We start from the raw sequence: 25506 nt of genomic DNA, 5'->3' as shown, positions 1-25506 counted from the left end.
GGCCTTTCTTGTTCTCAAAACATAAAATTCACTTACAGGGACAAAACTGTGGTTACGAAGCTTAGAAGGGGGGCTAGTGTGTGAGAAGTGCAGCTTTTTGTGAAATCACAGTGGATTAAATCCACTGAAATCTATCACAACTGATCCACAAAAGGTAAGAGCTCAAAACATGTTGTGATACTTGTAGGCCCATCCCTCCAGGTATTTGCTATTGTTTCTGTATGGAGCACCTGCCGCTTGCAGTGTTTTTCTGACTTCAACCTTGAGATAAATTATTTGGGACAGTGATCTTGTTTACTGTGGCTCCACTGTGGACTTTCCAGCAATTATAAATACTCAGAACAACATCTATGTTGAGGGCAGGAAAGGCAGAGCAGGAAAGGAGAATGCCATAGTTCAGATACTTTGCCAGTTGTTGTGCGATAATTGTTTTTTCTATAAGCTACAATGTTGCTTTACAGGTGGTAGAAGTCTGTCTTATATATTACCTTTTTACTATTGCTTAAAGAATTTTCAATGCTGTTTAATATTTTAATTGTGGAATAATGTGTTTATACTGAAATTATTGAAAGTCCTCTGAAAATATGTGAAGATATATTTTATGTATTTCAAAAGTTCAGAACAGCTCCATCCATGTCTTGGATGTCTTGGCTTGTTACTCTGTGGACCTGCTCTGCTCCATCGCTGCTCCTTGTGAGGCTTGTGGGCAGACAGCTGGGGCTCAGGGTGGGTTTGCAGTTGGTTCAAACGGTAAATTGTTGGGGAACACCGAGTGCCAAAGGTTTGTTTGAAAATGGAGACGTAATCATCGGTGGTCTCTTTAGCCTGCGCTACGCTCCTCCAGCTGAGGACCATGACTACACTCAGCAAGCCAGGCAACAAACCGTGCACTGGGCAAGACTCACTGTCAACTCACTGTGTAATCCACATTACAATTCGAGTTACAGTCAACTTTCATGTTTCATTCACATCTATCTTCAATATTTTTGGGAATATTCTTGTTAAACATTGGTCGTTATTGTTTCCATGCAGATTAACAGTTTCTAAACTGCTTGAATATTTTGCCTGCTATTCCTGTGATTATGTCTCTCCTGTGTCCCCAGGTTACAAACTCTGCCGCTGCAGTACATCTCTGCTATGGTGTTTGCTTTGGAGCAGATCAATCATGGTTAAACCTTGCTCCCAGGTGTGAAGCTGGGCTATCATATCCATAATAGCTGTGCCCTCCCTGCTTGGGCTCTGCAGGCAGCGCTGTCAATGGTTGGCGGGGACATCCCTACCTGTAATGCAGATGCTGGATATGGAGAAGAAAATGGAGATGTGGGAGGTATTTTATCTTTGCTTGTACTGGAACTTATTTTCATCTGTCAAAATAGATACACATTGAAATATTGTCTTTATCATAGAATTACTAATATTGATAATATACTTTTTCCATTAATCTTGTAATGTCATTAGTTGAGGAGCCCATTCCTCTGATTATTGACGGTTACTCGTCCACAACTGCACAGATCCTCTCCAGAACCCTGGGACCACTTTCTGTGCTTTTAGTTCCACTGAAATGAAAAATACTGTATGTTGACACTACTTTAATTTTCAATGTGCCTCCTTTGATAGGTCATGATTAATATATAGAGATATATTTATTATTTATTAACATCCTTTTTGTTTCATCTGGTTGATTTAAAATTATAGTTTTGCTTTTGCTGCCCTCGCTTTTACTCTCACTCTCAAAGGGATCAATTTATAGTATCGATATATAAGAGAACACATTGTGTATGATGTTTTTTCTATCTTTTAGTTGAGCTACACAGCTAGCTGCCCTTGTAAGTGACAGGCAGCAATATCCTAACACTTTCAGGACCATGGCCAGGGATATATATCAATCCCGTGCTGTCGCCCAGCTTGCCATACACTTCCACTGGACCTGGATTGGAGCAGTGATAGCAAATAACGATTATGGTTATATGGCACTGAAGGAGGTTCTATTTATTTTAGTTTATACACGGAAATGTTAGATGTTTACATACTGGGCAGATATTGCCTTTAAGTACAAATTTAATCTTCATGTTTCTTTTAAATTGCACATGTCAGGTGTTTGAGGAGATCATTCAGGGGGAGGGAGTGTGTCTGGCATTTGTAGAGACTCTCCAAAGAGAAAATATTGTAAGTGATGCCAAACGAGCAGCGCTCACAATTCAGGCTTCATTTGCAAAAGTGATTTTGATCTTCACCTGGTACACAGATGTGATGGAACTGTTTCAACCACTTGACAAAATCAATGTAAGAAAGAGATTAATGGAATCTAGTGAACGTGGTAGGAAATGGAGACATTTAAGTACCAAAGAAAAATGATTCTTTAATTGATTGTGATTGTGTGATCTTCTGTTCTTGAGGTGACTGCGAGGTTTGGAGCACCAGTGTTGATCTTCTCCAAAACGCTGCCTCACATAAAGTGGCACGTGGTGTTCTTGGCGTGGCCATTCGAAGCTCAGCTCTACCTGGATTTGAAAATTATCTGCAAAATTTAAACCCATGTCTTCGCCCAAATGATGAGTTACTGAGGGATCATTGGGAGATTGTGTTTGGCTGTACTCATGGAGTCATGACACTTTCCTCTTATAATTCATCATCACAATTTCAAGCAGGAAGGTCTTTTCAGAAATCTTCTCTACCACCCTGCAAAGGCACAGAGACTCTCTCTTGAGAGTGAATAATCTTTTTACTGACACTTCCCAGCTGAGGGTGACATATAATGTCTACCTTGCAGTTTATGCAGCAGCCCACGCCCTTCACAGCCTTCTCTCATGCCATTATAGAAACGGCCCTTCTGGAAACAACAACTCCAGCTGCATTTTTCCGAAACAAATAAGACCATTTGAGCTGAGCATTATGTCAGCTCTACACTTACAGGATGTGAATTTTAAGTAGTTGCATATATCATGTATCATGTATATGAAGTTGACATTATTTTCATTTAAATGATCAACCAGAATACATACTTTCTCAATGTTTAATGCTCTTAGCTGATGCAGCACTTGAGGAAAAGTGAACTTCACCACACCACAAGGAGAGCTGTTTTATTTCCAAGGGGCTGACATTACTGCAAAATATGACCTCGTCAACTGGCAGAGCAGCCCGGAGGGAGGACTTGTTTTGATCGGTTGTGTGGATGGGTTTGACTTGCAACTGAATGAGTCAGCAATTGAATGGCGCACAGGATACAATCAGGTGCTTACAAAAGGAAATAATCTTGGTTGTTGTCAACACAAGATTTTCAGTTGAATTTATATTCATTGTAATTAAACATATATACATATATATGCATTTCAGAGTGCAGTTTTGCATGCTTTTATAGGTGCCGGTTTCAGTGTGCCCTCCCGGTACACGGATGGCCAACAGGAAAGGAGAACCCATCTGCTGTTTTGATTGCATCTTATGTGCTGTTGGGGAGATTAGCAACATAACTGGTAAGAAAAGTATTCCACTTATCCAGTGCTCCAGTAGCCACACTTTCCTCTTTTTTTAACATACAATATCTCTTCACTTGTCTTTTGTGTGTTTCCTTTACCCTCCAGGCTCCCCTCGTTGTGAGCACTGTCCACCTGAATTCTGGTCCAATGCTGAACGAACTGCCTGCTTTCCTCGCCAACTGGACTCCCTTGCCTTCAATGAAACTTTGGGCATCACCCTCACAGCAGTGGCCGTTTCTGGGGCAACAGTGACAGTAGCAGTGTTTGTGGTGTTCCTTCATCACCGTCAAACACCTATGGTAAGAGAAATAGACTACATTGTACATTTTTTACAAATTTAGATGTTCTGACAAACTAAATTGAAGCGTGTCTGTTAAATAATGAATATATGTGTTTGTCTTTTTGATGCAAACGTAATTCCAATTCTCATGTGTAGGTGCGTGCCAACAACTCGGAGCTAAGCTTTTTGCTTCTCCTGTCACTGAAGCTCTGTTTCCTATGCTCGCTGGTGTTTACTGGTCATCCATCAGTCTGGACTTGTCGATTCCAGCAGGCAGCTTTTGGGATCAGCTTTGTGCTTTGTGTTTCCTGCCTCCAAGTAAAGACCATCGTGGTTCTGGCAGCCTTCCACTCAGCTCGGCCTGGCGCTGAAGCCCTGATGAAGTGGTTTGGTCCAAGACAGCAGAGAGGAAGTGCTGGCCTTTTCACTTCTCTACAGGTCAGGAACTGTTTCCTTTTCTTTAAAAAAATACAAATAAATTATTAATGATTATATTCATTAGAGTAATTAACATGAGACGTACAATCTGTATTATTTGGCTTTCGCTCAGCCCTCCCATGCCTCAGCCTGACCTGATGTTCCAGGATTAAAGGTCACCCGGATGTGCCATGGACTCTGTGGTGGTATGCACCAGTCTTCTCTTGGCCTTTCTTGCGAGAAAACTCCCAGACAACTTTAACGAAGCCAAATTGATCACATTCAGCATGCTGATTTTCTGTGCTGTTTCGGTAGCTTTTGTTCCTGCTTACGTTAGTTCCCCAGGAAAATATGAAAAAATAATATTGCTGTGGAGATTTTTGCCATCCTTGCCTCTAGCTTTGGTTTACTATTCTGCATCTTTGCCCCAAAGTGTTTCATCATTCTTTTAAGGCCAGAGAAGAACACCAAGAAGCATCTGAAACCAAGATAGCAAAGAAAGCTCAAAATCTGTGCTTTTACTTGAAATTATTAAGTCATAAGCCATTTGATTGACTGTCTAAAGTCTAGGTTTATTTGATCAAATGTCAGTAATTGCCGTTGATCAGACAGTGTTTTGTTTTTTGACTTTAGATAACTGTTACTTATTTTATTTAGGTCAAAATATGTATTTTGCTATTTGGCAGTAAGAAATCACAACTAGAATCTGCTGCTAGTGCGGTATTTTGATGTTTCTTTTGTCTTGCGCTTGTGTTATGTAATTAACCAAAAAATAAATAAAGATCTGTTGTATGACAAGAATTTAATAAATGTAATTCAAAAACAATTTACATTGTATGTGTGTGTATGTGTGTTTTGATTGCTCTTTGCTGCAAGTGTCAAGTGTCCTCGTTGAACACCATCCTACAAACCTACTGAAGCTTTTTAGTATTCAATCTTATTACGCAAACAGATATGCTAAAATAATTAGCCAATTCAAATGACTGTAAGGCAAATGTAAAGTGTAAAGTTCTCCCTACACACATGTATATATATATATATATATATATATATATATATATATATATATATATATATATATATATATAATATATATATATATATATATATATATATATATATATATATATATATATATATATATATATATATATATACCGTATGTCTGTAAATGATCAAAAGGGTCCCCACCGTTCACTGAATTATCTTTCTTTAACTCGCTGCTGCCATCTGCTGTCCATTTGCCCAATGTTCTGGGTTAAACCTTAAAGCCATGTTTTAATAAGCTTACTCAAGTTACTCAATAAATTACTTCATTTTCTTAAATAATACCACATTTAGAAAATCATAGATCTAGTTTTATGTAGATCTGCTTGAAATATTGGTGGAAATATAAAATATATAAGATAACAGCATTTAAGTTATGTGCACAGATTGTACAGAAGAAAGAATGAAAGGCTCTGTATGCCTATACATTTGGCCAACTTCACAAAGAGCAGATTTGATGCAATTAAAGGCGTTAGAAACTAACTGATCCAGAATTTTGCAGAATCAGTTAATTCTTTTTAATATTGTGATTTATATTTTAAATCAGTACAATTATAAATTGAACACATCTGTGACTTCAAGTCAGTACCCTACCATGAAGTATAAATATACATAAAGATTCCAGGCCTGAAAAAACAAGTTGTACATAGTTTCTAAAAACTGATTCACAAATATAGGAATAACATTTCCTTTCATCATGCAGATCCTTAAATGCAGTAATTACAATGCTTCAAAATTATATTGTTTTATTTGGTATCAGTGTTCAATCCTCAATAACATTTCTGCCTGCAATGTGAAATGAACAAAAATATTTGATTCAACAAAATAAGTGTGGTTTTTTATGGCACATTGCTTCGGGCCATGAGAACTTTCTTTGTGTTTTGTTCCGGTCTCAGTAGGATTATGTAACATTTGGGACCAAACAGCGCCACCAAGAGGCCAAAACTGGAGGCCAGGATGGCAAATACCTCCACTGCATCTGCATATTTACCTGGTGAACTGATATAAGCAGGCACAAAGGCCACCCACACAGCACAGAAGATCAGCATGCTGAACGTGATGAGTTTGGCCTCATTGAAGTTGTTTGGAAGATTTCTTGCCAGAAATGCTAAAATAAAACTAAGAAAGGCCAGGATGCCAATGTAACCCAGTAACACTGAAAAGCCAATAGTGGATCCAACTACACACTCATAAACAATCTTGTCATTGTGGTATTGTGTGTTTTTATGAGGAGCTGGAGAGGCAGAGACAATCCAAACTATGCAGATGACTGCCTGAACAGAAGTAAGAACTAAAACAGTTCCTCTCTGCTGGGAAACACCAAACCACTTGAGAACGTCTCCACCTCCTGGTTTGGAGGCTTTGAAGACGGCCAGAACCACCATGGTTTTAACCAGGATGCATGAGACACAAAGCACAAAGCTGATCCCAAATGCTGCATGTCTCAGTTGACATGTCCACAGTTTGGGTCGTCCAATGAAGAGCAGCGAACACAGGAAGCAGAGCTTAAGAGACAATAACAGCAGGAAGCTCAGTTCTGAGTTGTTGGCTCGTACTAAAGGTGTTTGTCGGTGATAGGTGAAGATCCCCAGGACAACAACACAGAAACATGTGCCCAGCAATGAGACCACTGTCAAACAGATACCAAGAGGCTCCTGATAGGAGAGAAACTCTGTCTTCTTAGGAACACAATGGTCTCGTTGGGGGTTGGGCCAAAAATCCTCTGGACATGTGATGCACTCCAAGGAGTCTGAGAAAGGGAAGTAAAATGATGTATAGAATATAATAAAAACTAACACAGTGCAATAAAAAACATTGAAACATGGATACCCACTGGTGGTATTACTGAACTTTCCCTCAGAGCAAGGGATGCAGTAAAAACAGCACTCAGGTTCCCCCTTCTTTCTCACCACACGGGACCCCGGAGGACAGTTCTCACTGCAGAGTGACTGGGGTGGCTACAGGAAGAATATGATGTTCTGTTAATATACATTCATTTATTCATCACGAGTCAGAAATAGAGAAGAAATATTTGAGGTAACCTTTTTTGATGCAAAGTTCCAGAAGATTTTGTCTTCATCAAGTGTGAGTTCTTCACCTTTAAAGGCTGATGCTTTAACTTCACCCACATTGTGAACTTCAATTGTTCCATCAGGGAGCCCCATCCAGTTCATAACATCATATATCGGTAAAGCATCACCATTCTCATCAAATGACACCTCATCACCAAATGGTGTGGTGAAATTGACATGTTCCAGGTAATACACAAGCTGAAGAATTTTGATAAAAAAATTGGGAAAATGTAATATTGGTTTTAAGAAAGAAGTCTACAAGCTATCTGTGACACCCTGTATACATTAGCAACTGCAGAGAGTTTGCCCCAACCCATTTTGTTCACGCAAGGGACCTCATTAAGGAGTTCAATTTCTGAATATCAGAGGCCTTAAAAGTAGTAAAACTTGATATCATCTGCAAATAAGTGGTACGAAACATTAACAAACTCCTGGATTTTCTTTTGTAAGGGGAGATAATACAACAGAAACAAATGTGGGCCCAAAACAGGACCCTGAGTTACTCTGCATGGCAAATCCGCAGTCAGAGAAGTTTTGGTTTGCCAAAACACTAAAATTCCTACCTGACATATAGGAAGCAAACCATGAAAGAACAGACCCTGACATTCCAACCAATTCTCTTATAACAAGATTTCATGATCACAAGTGTCAAATGCTGAGGAGGCAAGGCAAGGCAAGTTTATTTATATAGCACAATTCAACACAAGGTGATTCAAAGTGCTTTACATCGACATTAAAAGCGGCAAGACCTAATTAGACAGTAAATAGCAAATAAAATGAAATAAAATTATGAGAAAAGAAGGTAAAATAATAAAAGCACAGGTTTCTAATTTAAGAGTACGCGAACGAATAAATGAAATAACGAATAAATGAAATAAGGAGGAGAGAGCCAACAAGACTAGAACAGTGCAATTCTGAGAGTCCGTAGACATCATAATGTCAGTAGATACTTTGAGCAGGGCAGTTTCTGTAGAGTGATGCTTGCGGAAACTAGACAGAAAAGGGTCAAAAATGTTGCACTTCTCCAGAAAAGAAGTTAAATGTTCAGAGACCACCTTCTCTAAGATTTTGGACAGGAATTAAAGTTTTGATATGGGCCTGAAACTATTTGGATCGGTGGGATCCAGATTAGATTTTATGAGAAGTGGTTCCACAAAGGCATGTTTAAAAAAGCTGGGGATAACATCAGAAGACCATGAGGTATTTACCAGCTTGGTAACCCAGGGGCCAATGGCATCGGACACTTTAAAAAAGAGTTTACAGGGAAGAGCATCAGATGGACAAAAAGACGGCTTCATTCTTGTTACCAAAGCTGAGATATCAGTCTGGTTGCCGGATTAAAAGAGGACTGTGGCAGGGTGGAGAAGTTGATGGGACACGCAACTGTGTCCCATCCGCCTGAGTGGCTGGTTCTCTCTACTCTGCCTGCCTTATAAGGCGGAGCTGGACAGCGGCAGAGCAGTCTGAGAAGCTGTGTGAAGGTGCTTCTGCACGTGTGTGGCGGTGATCTACAATAAACAGGGTTCTGCACGAAACTCCGTGTCTCTCCATCCTTCGGTCGGCCCCGGTAGCACTCGCCCTGCTACAAGGACCAATTATGGCGTGCAGGCTCAACAATAACAACAGGATTGCAAAACAAGCACAGTGGAAGTTTAGCCTTATATATCCTGAATTTTGCTGATGAAATACTTTAAAAAGACATAAGTATTTTGCAAGAAACAGGCGTAGGAAGAGCAACAGGAGACTAATGGTGTCAAACACAACTTGGGGCTCCTTATTCAAAATGATCAGCTGACGAAAATAGTCAGATCTGATATTTTTTTACCATTTCATTTAAGGAATTAAGGAGCAATTATCACCCCATATCACTATTACTAACTCTCTCTAAAGTATTTGAAAAAGTTGTTTATAACAGACTGTATAATTATCTTGAAAAATGTAACATTCTTGTTCCATCACAGTTTGGCTTCAGAAAAAAGAGCACCACCTGTATGGCTATACTTGACCTCATTGAAAAAAATCAATGACTGTATTGATGAAGCTAACTTTGGAAATGGTATTTTTCTTGATCTATCAAAGGCCTTTGATACTATTGATTTTAATATATTACTGAGTAAACTACACCACTATGGTATCAAAGGCCTTGCCCTTGTTTTAAAAGCTATCTTTATGATAGACAACAGTATTTCTATTTAAATAACTGTAGCTCACCTTGCAACCACATAAAGTATGGGGTTCACCAGGGCTCAATTTTGGGTCGACTCTTATTTCTCTTATACATTAATGATTTTGTAAATTCCACCAGTAGCTTTCACAAAGTAATTTTTGCTGACGATACAAGTCTGTTCACCTCACATAGAAACCTACTCACTCTCCAAGACACTGTAAAGACGGAGCTAATTAAAGTGGATGCCTGGTTTAAAAGTAATAAACTGTCATTTAATATTAGCAAAACTAATTATATGTTATTTCGCTCAAACAGAAAGAAAATTAATATTGAACTGCTACATATCAATATTGACGGTCAGGAGATCAAAAGAGTTAACTCCACAAAATTCCTGGGGGTCCTCATTGATGAGTTTGTCAACTTTAAATGCCAAATTGATCATCTGACAAAGAAGTTATCAAAATATGTTTTTGAATATGTTTTATTCTCTTCCATTATCTGCTTTAATTACTATGTGCAAAACTCTTTTTGAACCTCATCTGAGTTACTGTAATGTCATATGGTCGAACATCTTTCCCAGTTACCTTCTAAAACTTGAGAGCCTACAAAAGAAAGTCATACGTGCCATGTAATGGACTGCTATAGATACTCCCACTCGCCCGCTTTTCTATCGCCATGGTCTTCTAAGACTTATTGAATTCAATCTCTTCCATAATGCTTACATAATGTTTGATGTTGTAAATGGTCTCAACCCCAGACTGATCGGCCTGCTCCCTATCTACCCCCCCAAAGGGAAATGTTAATCATTATTCTTTCTATTCTCAAGTCAAGAATGTAGCCTTTTTGGTGGGTGGGGCTGGGGCCAGAGACATGTTGCTCAAAATGTAATGTTTCAGTCAATGTTAAAGGTTCCCTTGCCACGCCACAAGGTTGCTGTCATCATCATGAATATTAAGATTGCCAACTTTTAGGCCTTTCTCCAACTTGATTATTGAAGATAAAAAGTCTCCATAAAAAAAGCAGCAGCATGGCCAGGTGGGCAATAAACCAACACACAATAAAAAGAGTCTGAAGAACCAATCTTAACCACCAGTAATTCAAATGAGGAGATGGTTTAAGTGTTCTTCATTTTACAATTGAAATCGTCCCTGAATACCACAGCAAGTCCTCCTTTATGGCGAGAGAGGCCGGTTATCCCGAAAACCGAGCAGCCATCAGGACAGAGTTCATTTAAATAAATGAACTCCCTTTCTCGCTGCCATGATCAACTTTTGTTCAAGTCATTGAATTCCTGCAGAGTCTTTGTCGCTGTCCAGCACTTATTGTTTCACCTGAAACTTGTCTCAATGCACTCAAGACTAAGCTCCTATTGTTTTCCAGTTCAAAGAAGATACCATAAATGATCCCCTCATTGTCCACTCATGAGGATAGTAAAATACATCTTTTTGTATTTTGGACATCTTTTGTATGTGAATATTTCAGCTTAATATTTTCGAATGGTTGACCCTGTTTATTATGCTTCTCTGAGGTTCATTACCAATTCTAACTTGTCAATATACTACTTTGGGTTATATTCTCGGAACGCATATCCTGCCCTGATCACTCGAAGGATCGGCCATTGGTATACTTTCATATATAAGGCAATATTGGGCCAGTGCATCCCTACATGTGTATTTTAATTGCAATGGGAAATGTAAATCATTATTCTTTCTATTCTCAAGATCACTTGTTGATTGCTGTTCCTTATGCCAAAACTGAATTGTCCACACCGCACCATTTGCATGGAATATGTTGCAGAAAGACTGGAAACTAAGTGAATTAATTTAATTGAGTGCTTTTACATCAATACTAAGAGACCTTGATGCCTTATTTATTTTTCATAATCCACTTGCATTTTCTTTCTTTTTATTTGTCTTTTGCTTGTTTTTTTGGTATATATATATATATATATATATATATATATATATATATATATATATATATATATATATATATATATATATATATAATTTAGTAGCTGTTATGTACTGCTGCCTATTTTGGCCAGGACTCTATTGAAACAGAAAGTCTTTCCCTCAGTGGGATTTACCTGGTTAAATTAAGGTTAAGTAAAAATAATAAAAAAATAAGTAAAAATAAAAAAGCAGTCATAGAAACAAGTATTGCGTCTCATACCTGCCATGGTTCAAGTGCTTTTAAAGTGGCACACCTTTGCCCACTGAAAGGTCCTCTCCCTGGCTCACACTGCAGCATTTCATGAAGGGCGTGAGCCAGAGCATACACGGCCTTGTAAACGTTGTACTCAGGCCTGAGGTTAGACGTGTCCAACAACTCGGTCACCGCAGTCTGGAGATCTTCCCCTCCAGTGCATACTTTCCTCCCAGCTTCCACCCAGCCAGGTGGAGGTGGCGCAAATCTACACTTGAATGTAAATTCCCAAAACTGATTTACCTGTAACATATTTAAAACAATGTATTAAAAACCATACTCATACGCAGTAACTCATTATTAGTAACAACTTACTGTAATTATGTTACTTTTCAGTAGCAAATATTCTAACTACTTTCTAGCAGACTTTCAGTAATAATAGTATAGTCAAATCAAAATGAAATGACTATTTACAACATAACGACATGCTGGAGAAGATGGCGACAGAAGGGATTACATTCAATAGTTGGACATATGTTCTTACTTCACTTATGTCAGGAAGAATGAGCAAACAGGCTTGAGATTTTGTTTGTGAGAATATTGAACAGATTGATTCATATATGGACTTTGTGAGCCAGCGATGACCACTGATGGAGGGACAAACTTTATCAAGGATATACCTTCCTCATGGATAGCTCATAGATATACCTGCTGATTCTGACCATAAGGAGGAAGATGCTACAGGAAAGAAGAGGAAGAGGCAACATCTACAGAGGTTACAGATCTCAAATGAATATAATGATGACGCTTTTGTCATGCTCTCAACAAAGATACATACTTCTGATAACCTAAAAATATAGAAAAAAAACACTTTTTAAACTGGACTACCGGTAGTTGTTCCTGTAGGGACACTATATAAATAAGTGAATATGAATGAATATTAATAAATGTAATTGTGAGGAGTTACGGTTTCTCTGATCATTTGTGAAAATCATTTTAGCTGTGCTTTAAAAGGGGAACATGCAAGTCTGATTTTTTTAAGGAGAATGGTGGCAATTAGCTATATCATGGGACGGCAAGTAATATAACAAATAATTTAAAAATTGCCTTTGACATTTATTCATTCACACAGGGCAGCCTAAACCACACACAGTAGTATATTCATTCATAAAATGTTTTAGTCCGACTTTTTCCTTTTCAGGGTCTGTGGTTTTTTCCAAGCGTAAGATAAGCTAATATAAGATCAATTACCGTACTTTATTGATCTCAAATTGGAGAAATTCACACGTTAATACAATAGAAAAAAGTGCTGACAGCATAGAAAAAAGTGTTTAACTAGCAATACAATACTAGCTAAATACATATTAAATATGTAATATGGGGTGATGGTGATATAGGAGCGGGTGCTATTGCACAGATAGGTTGTTAGAGTAAATTTAAAATCTGAATACAGCTAACCTGTTAAGTTATACAATTAAACAGCAGGAGTAAAATACCTGCAGTTAAGTTCTTTTCTACACTGGTGGGTTATCAATCTGCAGCTGAAGGAGCTGCTCAGAGCCTCCACTGTCCGATGCAGCTGGCTACAGGACTTGTAGTTGGAAATCATGCAGAGTTACACTCATAGATCTAGAATAAGTGATTAACCTAACATGCATGTTTGTGATGCGTGAGGAAGTTTAGGTAAGAAACTCCTGCAGCCAAGGGGAAAAATAAAATGCAGTCAACAAGCCCTAGACCTGGAAATCTTCTAGTTGTTAGGCAACAATACTAAACATCACCACTGCACTAAGAATCAATCAGCAATAAGAATATCCTTTCAGATGACACAGTTAAAACTCACCATGTTATTTCCATAGCTGTGGTTGTGAAGCAGGTCAGGAAGTGTTTGCAAAAGGAACTCCCTTAGACCTGCTATTTCTCCTCGGCGAATTGCAATCGCCAACGTTCCCCCCAGGTATGGCATGAGATGAGGGGTCTGGAGGACAGCAGCTGTAGACCAGGCTTCACTGGCCATCCATTGCAGGCCGGTTATATTCTGTCTCACGACCTGTGCATACACAAAATATGTTTCCCCAAATTTTCAACCCACTTTATTAATCTAAAGACCAGCTGAAGTAACTAGATGTGGTTGATTTGTTGATGAGGAAAATTCAACTTTTCAGAAATCTTTTTAAAAGCAGCTTTAAAAAGTAACAAGTATGACCTTTGTTCTTGCAATTTACATCTCCTAAACAATATTATATCGCTTTTGAGTCTTCTGTGATGGAAAATTCAGGCTTGGCCACTTGAAACTGCTGAGAGCAGCAAAATAATAGCCTTGGCCCAGCCAAATCTACAGACTGGGAGTTTGCTCAAAAAAAGATTAACACTGACCTTAAAGATGTTTTTGTCTACTCGAATAGTAAGAATGAATCATCCTTTGTGCCTTAAAATCAGTATGCTTCTTTTGCTACGTTATCATTCTGCATCGAGACGCTTCATGTATGTTCTGAACCTTTGCATGCAATTGTTTAATTAAATCTACTTTCAGTCCAGTTATTCACCTAGTTGGAAAGAACACATTAAAGAGCATTTGATGGGTTTTTCCACAACATTTTCTCAAAACAAACCTCTTCCATGAGATCAATCATGTTACTCTGATGTGCAAACACAATGACCACTCGAGCTGTGGATTTCTTCATCACGTCCACAATCCTCCTCAGTTCAGCTGTGTTTTTGCCCCAGGGTAAAACTTCTAAGTACGCCAGACAACCTCCACCAGACGCACTCAGATCAGACTGGAAGGATCTGGCAGCATGGAGTCCGTAATCATCATCACTGATCAGCAGACCTGCCCAAGTCCAGCCAAAGTGTTTCAGAATCTGGATCATAGCGCGGACCTGAATCAAGGTAAGAGACATGAGTGCAGAGAAGAGGATCATGAGAGTCAATATAATCACTACAAAAAGACCATTGCACTTGTTTTTTAGCTACTAATTTATTAATTGTTGTTGATATTTTATTGCACCTGTTATTTTTCAGTATTGTTTGTTATGTAAAATTGTCCATGCTTTTTTATTTTCTGTTGTTAGTCCTCATAATTTTTGTGTTCCTTTTAATGCAGCCTCTAGGTCAGGTCTGGTTTTCAGTTCAACCCCTGACTAAATAAAAGTTATTATTATTATTAATTTGAATCAGCTCTCAGTGGAAATTTTGTCAATGAGGTTCCACAATCATGTTTAATCACGGCCTTTAAATAAAGTTAACTGTGAACATACGTTTTATGATGTCATTGATATTTAATGGTGTGACTGGTCAAGCCTAACGCACAACACTGCAGATTAGGTTTTTACCTGGAAAGCATCATTTGCAATTGTTCTGAAGAAGGATGGAAACTTCTGCCGATCACTCAGGCAGGAACATGTGGCAAAATAACTCACCTGTGAAAAACACCCACATTACATCCCTTAAGATGTTTAAAGTCTTTACTGGCTAACAACTTGGATCACAGGTACAGTAAATACTGGAATCAGAATCCAAAATACTTACTTACCATCGGTACTCTGTACAAACCTAAGACAGTGGAGATGGCAATAGAGACTGTAGATGAAGAATCACCAACAATCCCCAGGACTGGAGGATTTCCTTCACAGGTCTCATTCAGCACAATTTGCTCCTCTTGGCCACTGACTAACGCCAATGCTGCACGGAATCCAACTCCAAGCGAGAGACAGTTATCGTACAGACTGTATCCCAGGGTCACGTTGGGAAGCAGGTTGGAGTTTCTGTTGATCTCATCAATAGCAAAGGCCATGGTCTGTGCCTGCCTAAATCCTAGAACATAAAAACTAAAACATACAAATGTTCCTGTTTAAGCAGGAAAAAAAAGTTCAAACATCTCCATGTCAACTTTCTCAGATTAAGCAAACAATAAAACAAGCTGAATAAGAGAAATTATACTAAAATGTAAAAAGATGAAAATAACTACAAGAAAAAACAAAATTATTATATTTTTTTTTCCTAGATGCACAATTTTCTTTAGGACCATAATGAAATCTTTGAGTACATCATAGATTCTACTAATGGTATTGCTTTTCTAGATTATTATTGTTTTTGCTTCCTGACAGACTCACTCATGGCAGGTAAGTTGTTGTGGCTCAGACGTAAAAGACCAGTCAGGAAAGACAGAATACAAGTGGATTTCAAACAGCCCTCCAAGAACCACATCTCCAGCCTTGTGCATCCCATTTAGATGAAACTGTCCCTGTAACAGACATGAGGATGAGAGCAGAGAGGAGGATGCAGCAGATGAAGCGTATGAGTGCAACAATGTGAGCAGGAGCGGACTTGCACATAAAAAAATAAACATAACTTTTGTCTTTCTCTCAGTTTAGCATCAGGCTTTATCTATTAGTCAATCCCCTTTTATTTAGTTACAGTATTGTCTCATCTCATAAACCTCCCATCAGGACTGAAGTAGAAGTGTGGGCAGGGCCAAAACTAAATACCAGTGGAGTAAGACCATAACAGGTAACTTTAAAATCGAAAATTAGAGAATGGAGAACGGAGTGAATGAGATCTAAACATAACATATAGTCATTCATTCATTTTAATACATCTCAATAAGTCGATTTTGATTCATGCATCACGTCTCTTTTGACGTTGACAACCTTTTCACATTTAAAGCTCATACTTCCCTTCATGTTAAAAAAAGCCATTTTTTTCTGTTTGTGTGTATGTGTGTGTGTGTGTGAGCAAGAGAGAGAGTGCACGAGAGAGAGAGAAAGGGAGAGAAGCAGACTCAACTCAACTCAGTGTAAACGTACAAACATGCAAGAACAATCCACATGAACAAATTTGCTTTTATTGTTCAGATTATTCCACATTAATGAAGTAACATGGAATTTCCACCAGATGGTAGCAACCAACCAAAATAGTTGTATTGTGGCAAGATGAAACTCGACTCCAGAGGTTGGTAAAACAGGACTTTATTCCGAGACAATGGAATCCAACTGACAACAGAACTGACAGTTGACAACTAACAGCTGACAACAGAAACTGAACACGCGTTGCTAAGCAACCATAAAACACCTGTGAACACGCCCCCTTCCCTACAGTCCTGATGGGTGCGAGGTCCATAATTGTGTCCGCCACAGTATCGTTAAAGCCCTTTGAAATAAAATTTCATGTGTTTATGTTAAACACAAAAGAATATGTATATTTTTTATGTTTAACACCCTTAAGCATGTGTTGTTTGGTCTAAACTTTGAAAAAAGAAAACAAAGAGTTTACTAAGCATAAACTATCTACTATAAAGTTAATGAGATATCGAATGTACAGTCAGTGATATGCAATGGCAATTAATGGTACAGGCTAAATAGATATCAAGAGAAACCATCAAGATATAACATCAGTAAACATATTTTTATGTTGAAATATGTATACATCTAGATGTGAGAGTCAAAGCATGAAGGTAGATTGCAGGTTATTGTCTCTTGTATTCTTTGGTTTGTACTGTGGTGATGCTTTAAAAGTAACCTAACGTTAGCCTCCTGCTACCGCTCTCCACCTGGACCATGCCGCCGCTCCACTCCGCCTCAGACCCCCACTACCACCCGCGTCGGACATCTGGTACACTGTGGCAAAACCATCCTCCACACAGTCGCTCGGGCCGCATGTTTTCATACAACTTCACGTCGCCAAACTCCATTACTTCCTTCTGGTCCTCCTGCCGTCCTGCAACTTCTACATTACGTCATCACAACAAACACCATCGCTGTATCCGAAATCGCATACTAACGTACTACATGCTACATACTGCATCAGTATGTACTGTATACTGCATACTAAATGAACGATTCAGTACGCCGCTCCAGCAGACCGTTCACACAGCAGTATGCAGCCAAGTATCGCAGAATGCATTTCGCACCAAAACGACAGCGGAAGCAGAGAGCTAAAAGCTGTTTTAATTTCCGCTGTAGCGCTTTTAATATGCCACTTTATTAAGTTTAAATATTTTTTCAGGCGTAAAACTAACCATTAAGATCCGCAACCTGGGCTCAGTTTATCCAAATAACGCCTGTTAAGAAATTTGCTCTGATGTTTTCGGGGATGAGAAGAGCCACCGGCTCGGGAGTAGCATGCAGCTCACGGCCGGAGTACAGACATGATCGATAAAAACCTAACTTACTCAAATCCTTTTTGTCGATTGCTGTTCATGTTTTGGTCGGCTCCGTGCCGGTTTCGTGTTTTGTTTGTGGTTTTTTGTTGCAGATTTCCAGTGCTTGACGTGTGTCTCCGTGTGTTCCTGCTTCCTGGATTGGCAGTGGATGTCGTCACCCCCCCCCCCCCCCCACAAAAAAAAAAAAAAAAAAAAAATCACTGGGTTTGTTTGTGTATATTTATGTATGTGTATGCATATGTATGCGTATATATATGTATATATATTAAATATAGTAATAATGCACATATAACCTTATAACCTTTGGTTTCTACCGTCATGGTATCAATCATTAATATGTGTGCAGACAAGGTAAAAAAAAAAAAGATAAAAACCTAACTTACTCAAATCCTTTTTGGGCAGCATTTGGCCGCCCACTGAAGAGGCTTCGTTGGTGGATCGCCAGATAATCAGCGCCTCGGTGTCCTGCTCTGTCCCTAATAACAAAAAATAGATTTTAACTTATATGTTGTTTTCTTCTTGACAGCTTTCCTGTCTAAAATTCTGGAACGTGCCATCGCCACTCAGCTCAACACCCACCTCACCTCCAATGATCTGTTTGAACCATTTCAATCTGGTTTCCACTCACGTCACAGCACAGAAACAGCCCTCATCTTTCCCGCCTGGAATCATCTCTCAACATCACAGGCTCCGCCCTCTCCTGGTTAAAATCATATCTCACTAACAGACACCAGTTCATCAGCATCAACAACTGCTCCTCCTCCACTGCCCCTCTGTCACAAGGCGTCCCTCAGGGTTCGGTGCTTGGTCCACTTCTCTTCATCCTCTCCATGCTCCCCCTCGGCAACATCATCCGCCGCCATCACCTCCACTTCCACTGCTACGCTGACGACGTGCAACTGTACATCTCCACCAAATCCCTCACCTCCGTAACCCACTCTACCCTGACCAACTGCCTCACTGAAATAAAATCATGGATGCACTCGAACTTCCTCCAACTCAACTGCAACAAATCAGACATGCTCATCATCTGCCCCAAATCCCTCACCAAAACCGCTCACAACTTCACTCTCACTGTTGACAACTCCATTCTGTCCCCCTCCACTCACATCCGCAACCTCTGAGTTATTTTGCACAAAAACCTCTCCTTCCAACACCATGTCAACCACATCACAAGAACTGCTTTCTTCCACCTCAAAAATATTGCCCGTCTCTGTCCATCACTCTCCTTTTCTGCCGCTGAAACTTTGATCCACGCCTTCATAACCTCAAGACTCGACTACTGCAATAGCATCCTCTATGGCTCATCTTCCAAGGTCCTCAATAAATTCGAATACATTCAAAACTCTGCCTGCTCACCCACACCCGCTCCCGTGACCACATCACCCAAGTCCTCCAGAAGCTCCACTGGCTCCCCATCCCTCAACGGATCCATTTTAAAATCCTTCTCCTCACCCACAAAGCTCTCTACAATCAGGCCCCCTGCTACCTCACTGACCTGCTCCAACGCCACACTCCCTCCCGCAGCCTCCGCTCCTCTGACGCCAACCTTCTGTCCCCTCCAGTCAGAACCAAGCACCGGACCTGGGGTGACATAGCCTTCTCCATTAGATAAGAAATTAGAGAAGAAATCAACCAGCCGGTTGTGGGCGTTTCTTCAGCTTTAGCGACTTCCCTAGGCTCTGACTTGACTCTAGACTGTTTTGATTCTATAGACCTCCCTGAGCTGACTTCACTCGTTAATAGAGCTAAGTCTACCACATGTATGTCAGACCCCATCCCGACTTGACTATTCAAAAATGTTTTTTCTCTTATTGGTGCGACAATACTGGACCAAATCAACCTATCCCTAAGCTTTGGATATGTACCACAGGCTTTCAAAGTGGCAGTAATTAAACCTTTACTTAAAAAACCTTCTCTTGACCCAGACACCTTAGCTAATTATAGGCCAATTTCCAACCTTCCATTTGTATCTAAAATTCTGGAAAAGGCAGTTTCAAGCCAGTTATGTGACTATTTGTATAGAAATTATCTGTTTGAAGTCTTTCAGTCAGGGTTCAGAATGCATCATAGCACAGAGACAGCACTGGTTCGAGTCACGAATGACCTCCTTATGGCCTCAGATATGGCTCCCCCCCGATCATCCTGTTGCTGCTTCCGCCTGCCTGCGCCCCCCCCCCCCTCTGGTCATCCCGTTGCTGCTTCCGCCTGCCTGCGCCGCCCCCCCCCCCCCTCTGGTCATCCCGCTGCTGCTTCCACATGACTGCTGTGTGCTGCTGACGTCCCCGACTCCCCCAGTCTGGCCTTCGGCAGGAGGGTCCCCCCTTATGAGCCTGGTCCTGCTCAAGGTTTCTTCCCTCCTAAAGGGGAGTTTTTCCTTGCCACTGTTTGGCTTAAGGCTTTTCTCCCACTATGGGAGTTTTTACCTGCCATTGTTTATGTAATAATTGCTCGGGGGTTTATGTTTATGTTTATGTTCTGGATCTCTGGAAAGCGTCTAGAGACAACATCTGTTGTATTAGACGCTATATAAATAAAATTGAATTGAATTGAATTGAATTCATGTACTTGGCTTGTTAAAATAGGTAGAACTGCTGGACAGTTGAATTTCCCTTCGGGGATGAATAAAGTTCTATCTATCTGTAGCAGGGCGAGTGCTACGGGGCCCGACTGACAGGACAGAGAGGACACGAGGTTTCAGTGCAGAACTCTTTATTCTCAATCCACCCACACACGTGCACCAACACCTTCAGCAGCTTCACAGGGAGACCTCTTGCTGCTGTGCAGCCATGCCTTATGAAGGCAGGCAGGGTGGAGAGGTTGATTGGGAACACCTGTGCCCTAATCAATCCGAGTGGCTGCACCTCCACCCTGCCACACTATCTATCTATCTATCTATCTATCTATCTATCTATCTATCTATCTATCTATCTATCTATCTATCTATCTATCTATCTATCTATCTATCTATCTATCTATCTATCTATCTATCTATCTATCTATCTATCTATCTATCTATCTATCTTTAAAGAAAAGTCTCTTGGCGCCATGGCCAAAACCGAGCAGGAAGTCAGCCATTTTGAATTTTGGCGCAATTCATGCCATTTTCACGTGCCGTACTTTAACAAACTCCTCCTAGCAGGATCGTCCGTCAATCAAATTCGTGAGTTTTCGTGAAATGGCGTGGCCGTGGCGCCGCGTCAAACTTCAACGTTAAACAGAAAGTGATACTAGTAGCTGATTGGGCGATATTTGATAGATCCTATTTTCTCCCATAACTTTTGAATGGTTTGACATAGAGAGTCGTGGGTGGTTTCATCGGACTTAGTTTTGAGCAGAGGTGGAAAAAGTACAAAAATATTGTACTTAAGTAAAAGTACAAATTTTCTGCTTGAAAATTACTTAAGTAAAAGTAAACAGTACCCATTTAGAAAATTACTTAAGTAAAAGTATAAAAGTACCTCAACTTAAATATAATAAAGTATCAAAGTACATGGTGTAAAATGTACTTAAGTACAAAAGTAAAAAGTACAAAGTACAAAGTACAAAATTCAAAGTACAAAATTATTTTCAAAAGGATTGCAAAGAAATGAAGAATCCAAGAATTTGCTTACAACTCTAAATAATGGTGATATTATTCTGACCCCTTTAACGTAATTACCCCATTTTAATTTCTCCCTTTGCTCATCACTGCTGCTGTCCCCCATTGGCCCCGCTGACAGGTCCACCCCCAGCCTGTAGTATGCAGTGACAACATTAAGCAACCCCAGCTGATAAAGGATGAGACTTTTGAACTTTTAAATGCCAAAACCACCTTATAAGGGGTGGAATCAAAGAATGGTGCGCATGGACACGCGTCGGCTGCCGCTCAAGGCTGATTTATGGTTCCGCGTTACACCAACGCAGGGCCCGTACCTTACGGCGAGGCTCTGCGTCGATTTAACGCGGAACCATAATTCAGGCTTCAGTCCTCATCGGTACTCGACGCGACGGCGGTTCCTCCGGCCTTCTGGCCCGCCTCTGCGGCGCAACTCTCCCGGGAGCTGCGGCTCCTTCTCGGTATATTCACGCGCCCCCCTTCCTTCCCGTCCGCCTCATGGTTCTGCGTTAAATCGACGCACACCTTACGCCGTAGGCTACGGCGTAGGGTGTGCGTCGCCGCGTACCCTACGCCGTAGCTCTGCGCCGGTGTAACGCGGAACCATAAATCAGCCCCCGCTGTGCTGTTCTTTAATTTGTAGCGAGTAACGACGTGTCCAATTTTAAATATAGCGGATTAAAAGTACGATTTTTTTCCTTGAAAATGCAACGAAGTAAAAGTAAAAGTACAGAAAAATGAAAGTATCAATAAAAGTACAAATTCTCAAAAATCTTACTTAAGTACAATAACGAAGTACTTTTACTTCGTTACTTTACACCACTGGTTTTGAGTCCTTGACCTTTATTGGTGAAAATTGCACGGGCGAGGCGCCGTTCATTGCTGCTTGCAGCTTTAATCGATTTTTTTTATCTTTGAACAGTCTGTTTGGAAAAGGGGTTTAAAAACCAAGTTGATGATATCTGGATGAAGCAATGTCTGTTGTTAGCACAGAGAGTGCACTTAAACAGAAACACTCCAAACATGAATTAGGTTCTATTTCTGAAGCTGTGGCTACATTAGAACCAATAGTTGGAAGAATTTCACAAATTTTCTCCTTGATAGGAACAATTTATTGGTGAAGAGATTCATTAAGTCATGCTGAGAGTTAAAGGAACAAACAGGTCAAAAGAATTAGGACTCTTAATCAGGGATCGCTAAAGCGCTGAAAAAAACAGGCCTTGTTCTAATTCTCTTTGATCAATGATGAATAAACTGTAAATGACGGTAAATTGTTTTAACTGCCACCTGGTGGTCAGTTTTCGCCAGTGTGGTTTAGCAGAGAATGGAAAGGTAGAAAGGGGAGGGGATGATTCTGCTGCGTAATCTCCACACCTGTTGCATCTCTTTATTCAAGTAAGTTTGAATTTGATGACGGGTCTTAATTAAAATGGTACTTATTTTATGGGTTTTCTTTCTTTGACATTAATTTGAGTTGTTGTTGTTGTTTATTTTCAAGTTTGATTAATTGTCGGGATGGTTCCCTGAAGGCATCAATCACTGACACTTTCCAAACAAGCACCCTTGGTAGTGGAACAAAGTATTTGTATTTTAAATCTTTGGGATGTTCTGTTTCATTAAATGATGCTGCTTTTGCTATTTTTAATAATAAATTTAGAATTTTAATAGTGGTCACTGACTGCGCTCTAATAAATGTATCTTTTTATATTTCTGTTTACGGATGGAATCATGGAATGTGATGTATGTATGTATGTATGTGATGTTTAATTGTGGAATGTTTGTTAATTTACATTAATCCCCCCTTTTTCCTTTTTTTTCTGTGTCTTCCCGTCAGTTTTCACGGTGCCCGGTATGAGAATAAAATTTGAGCACCCGTACGAATCTCTCCGCCTTTTTATTGGAACCAAGGGTCCGCTACATAAGCAGTTCTAGCTCTGCAAATGCCTTTCTTGTACGCTATCACACTGTCTTTCCAGACTAAGCAGACTAAGCTCTCTCTACTGCAAATTTTCAACAATCTGCTGTTTTTTTTTTTTTTAATACTCTTTTTATTGGTTTTTCAATTTTATAGGTACAAACATTAGAACAGAACAAAATGAAATACAACAAAACATAAAAATAAAATTAAAAGAAAAAAAACCCCACCCCAAATCAACAGAAAGCGCTGCGCAGTAGGCTACATATGCATAAAATGAATAAGTAAAATAGGAAAATTAAGAGACAGGTAAATGAAGAGCACATACATGGGATAAGTGAAAGAAAGAATAGGCAGTCCTCATCCTTCAGGGGCAGAAGCTGTGTTAAGGCTTCTGTAAGAAGGAGTGCAATGGTTCCCAGATCCTCCAAAACGTATCCGATTTGTGATTAAGGTCATGAGTCAACTTCTCGAGAGGAATAAGAGCAGAAATCTGTGACATCCACATGTCGACTGTAGGGACCTGGGGAGTGGACCACCGCAGCAAGATACATTTTTTAGCCAGGAACAAAAGAATTATAAACAGAGATTTGGTGTCCGTGTCCAAAAATTGTCTGGAGCAACATGGTTGAGTAAAAAGAAAGAAGGAGTCAGCGAGAGCCGTTTACCAATGACCTCCTGGATTACTGAGTGAACCCCCTTCCAGAAAATCTGGATGTGGTCACATGACCAAAACAAATGGATAAATGTACCTTGTCTTACATTTATAACAGAGGTTGGAAGTGTCAGGGAACATTTTCTGGAGGCGAACAGGAGTGTAACAAGTCCTGTGAAAAAATTTAAAGTTCTGTTCATGTATAGAGATTGAGGTACATTTAGGAAAAGTCCCGCTGCAGATCTTGTCCCAGTCTCCAGGATTAAACGTCACCTCCAGATCACGCTCCCACAACAGCTTCAAAGAGTTATAAGCTGAAGAGTCAGAGTAAACCAGAGAAGTATAAATCTTGGAAATCAGTCCTTTAGGAAATTTTGCCAGAACTATAGTGTTTTCCAGCTCTGACAGTCCCATGCAAATCCCACCTGACTTCAGGAGAGAACCTATAAAGTGACGGATTTGGAGATACTTATAAAAATCTTTGTGGGGAATATTAAAATCTGCCCTGATTTGCTCAAATGACTTAACTGAGTCAGAGACCAACAAGTCTGTAAAGCTGGACAGGCCCTTAAATGTCCACTCCATCAAACCAATACTTCGTATCTGTGCTGGTAAATCTGGATTCAGAGCCAGGGGGGAACAGAAAGAGATGGCAGGGGGAATATTTAGGTATTTCTTCTGTTCTTCTGTGTTATAAATAATTATGTTATCCTTGAGATGATTTAACTGATCTATAGTATTAATAAAAGGAAGAGAGTTCAGCCTTCTGGGATAACAAAATAGGGATTCAAGACCCAACCATAGGGAATCTTTCCTGTTCATAAACCAATTTGACAATGTTTTAAGTTGTGCTGACCCATAATATAATTGTAGATTGGGCAGGGACAAGCCTCCCAGGTCCTTTGGCTTGGTAAGTAAAGAGAACTTAACTCTTGGATGTTTGTTATTCCAAATATAGCGAGAGATATGGGAATTTAGTGACGTAAAAAAGGCAGGAGTCAAATAGCACGGGAGATTTTGGAATAAATAGTTCAATCGAGGAAGAATATTCATTTTTATAATGTTGATTCTCCCAAGAAGAGAAGTTGGGAGGGAGGCCCATTTTGCCAGATCATTCTTAACCTTTTGAATTAGAGGCGAATAATTATTTTTAAACAGACTATTTAAGTCAGAGGTGACAAAGATACCTAAATATTTGAAACCCCTCCTCGACAGTTGAAAAGGAGACTGAATCGGCATATCCTGGGGGACATTGAAGGGCGTAGCAAATGATTTCCCTAGGTTAATCTTATAACCTGACAAAGCACTGAATGTGGCTATAGAATTTAAAACCGCCGGAATTGATTTCTCAGGTTTATTCAGATATAAAAGGACATCATCAGCAAATAAGGAAATAATGTGGTTTTCTTCATCTAACCTAACTCCAGATATATCAGGATGAACTCTGATGACCTCAGCCAAAGTTTCAATGAACAATATAAATAATAAAGGTGATAGGGGGCACCCCTGTCTGCAGCCCCTGCGCACTGGGAAGCCATCAGACAGCACGCCGTTAGTGTTAACTGTGGCTA

The 25506-nt window shown here is 39.8% G+C and overlaps 2 protein-coding genes across 2 annotated transcripts; one reads left to right on the top strand and one right to left on the bottom strand.

Moving 5' to 3' along the window:
- Positions 1–642: 642 nt before the first annotated feature.
- LOC133442545 (extracellular calcium-sensing receptor) lies at positions 643–4663 on the top strand. Its single transcript, XM_061720552.1, is given in 15 exon segments — positions 643–870; positions 872–894; positions 1104–1327; positions 1459–1550; positions 1802–1827; positions 1829–1982; positions 2095–2308; positions 2397–2704; positions 2707–2894; positions 3036–3231; positions 3359–3470; positions 3579–3772; positions 3910–4201; positions 4258–4529; positions 4532–4663. Coding segments are annotated over 15 exon segments (2655 nt in total).
- Positions 4664–6056: 1393 nt separating this feature from the next.
- Positions 6057–15436, bottom strand: LOC133442544 (extracellular calcium-sensing receptor-like). Its single transcript, XM_061720551.1, has 8 exons — positions 15140–15436; positions 14940–15026; positions 14217–14486; positions 13448–13654; positions 11632–11907; positions 7260–7487; positions 7052–7175; positions 6057–6967 (listed from the first exon to the last, which is right to left on the bottom strand). Exons 1-8 carry the CDS (start codon positions 15398–15400, stop codon positions 6057–6059), a joined length of 2364 nt encoding a protein of 787 aa, XP_061576535.1. The 5' UTR covers positions 15401–15436.
- Positions 15437–25506: the final 10070 nt, after the last annotated feature.

This window comes from Cololabis saira, chromosome 4, assembly GCF_033807715.1.
Source record: "Cololabis saira isolate AMF1-May2022 chromosome 4, fColSai1.1, whole genome shotgun sequence".
NCBI classification, from domain to species: Eukaryota; Metazoa; Chordata; class Actinopteri; order Beloniformes; family Belonidae; genus Cololabis; species Cololabis saira.
This window is presented reverse-complemented; position numbering and strand designations above follow the sequence as displayed.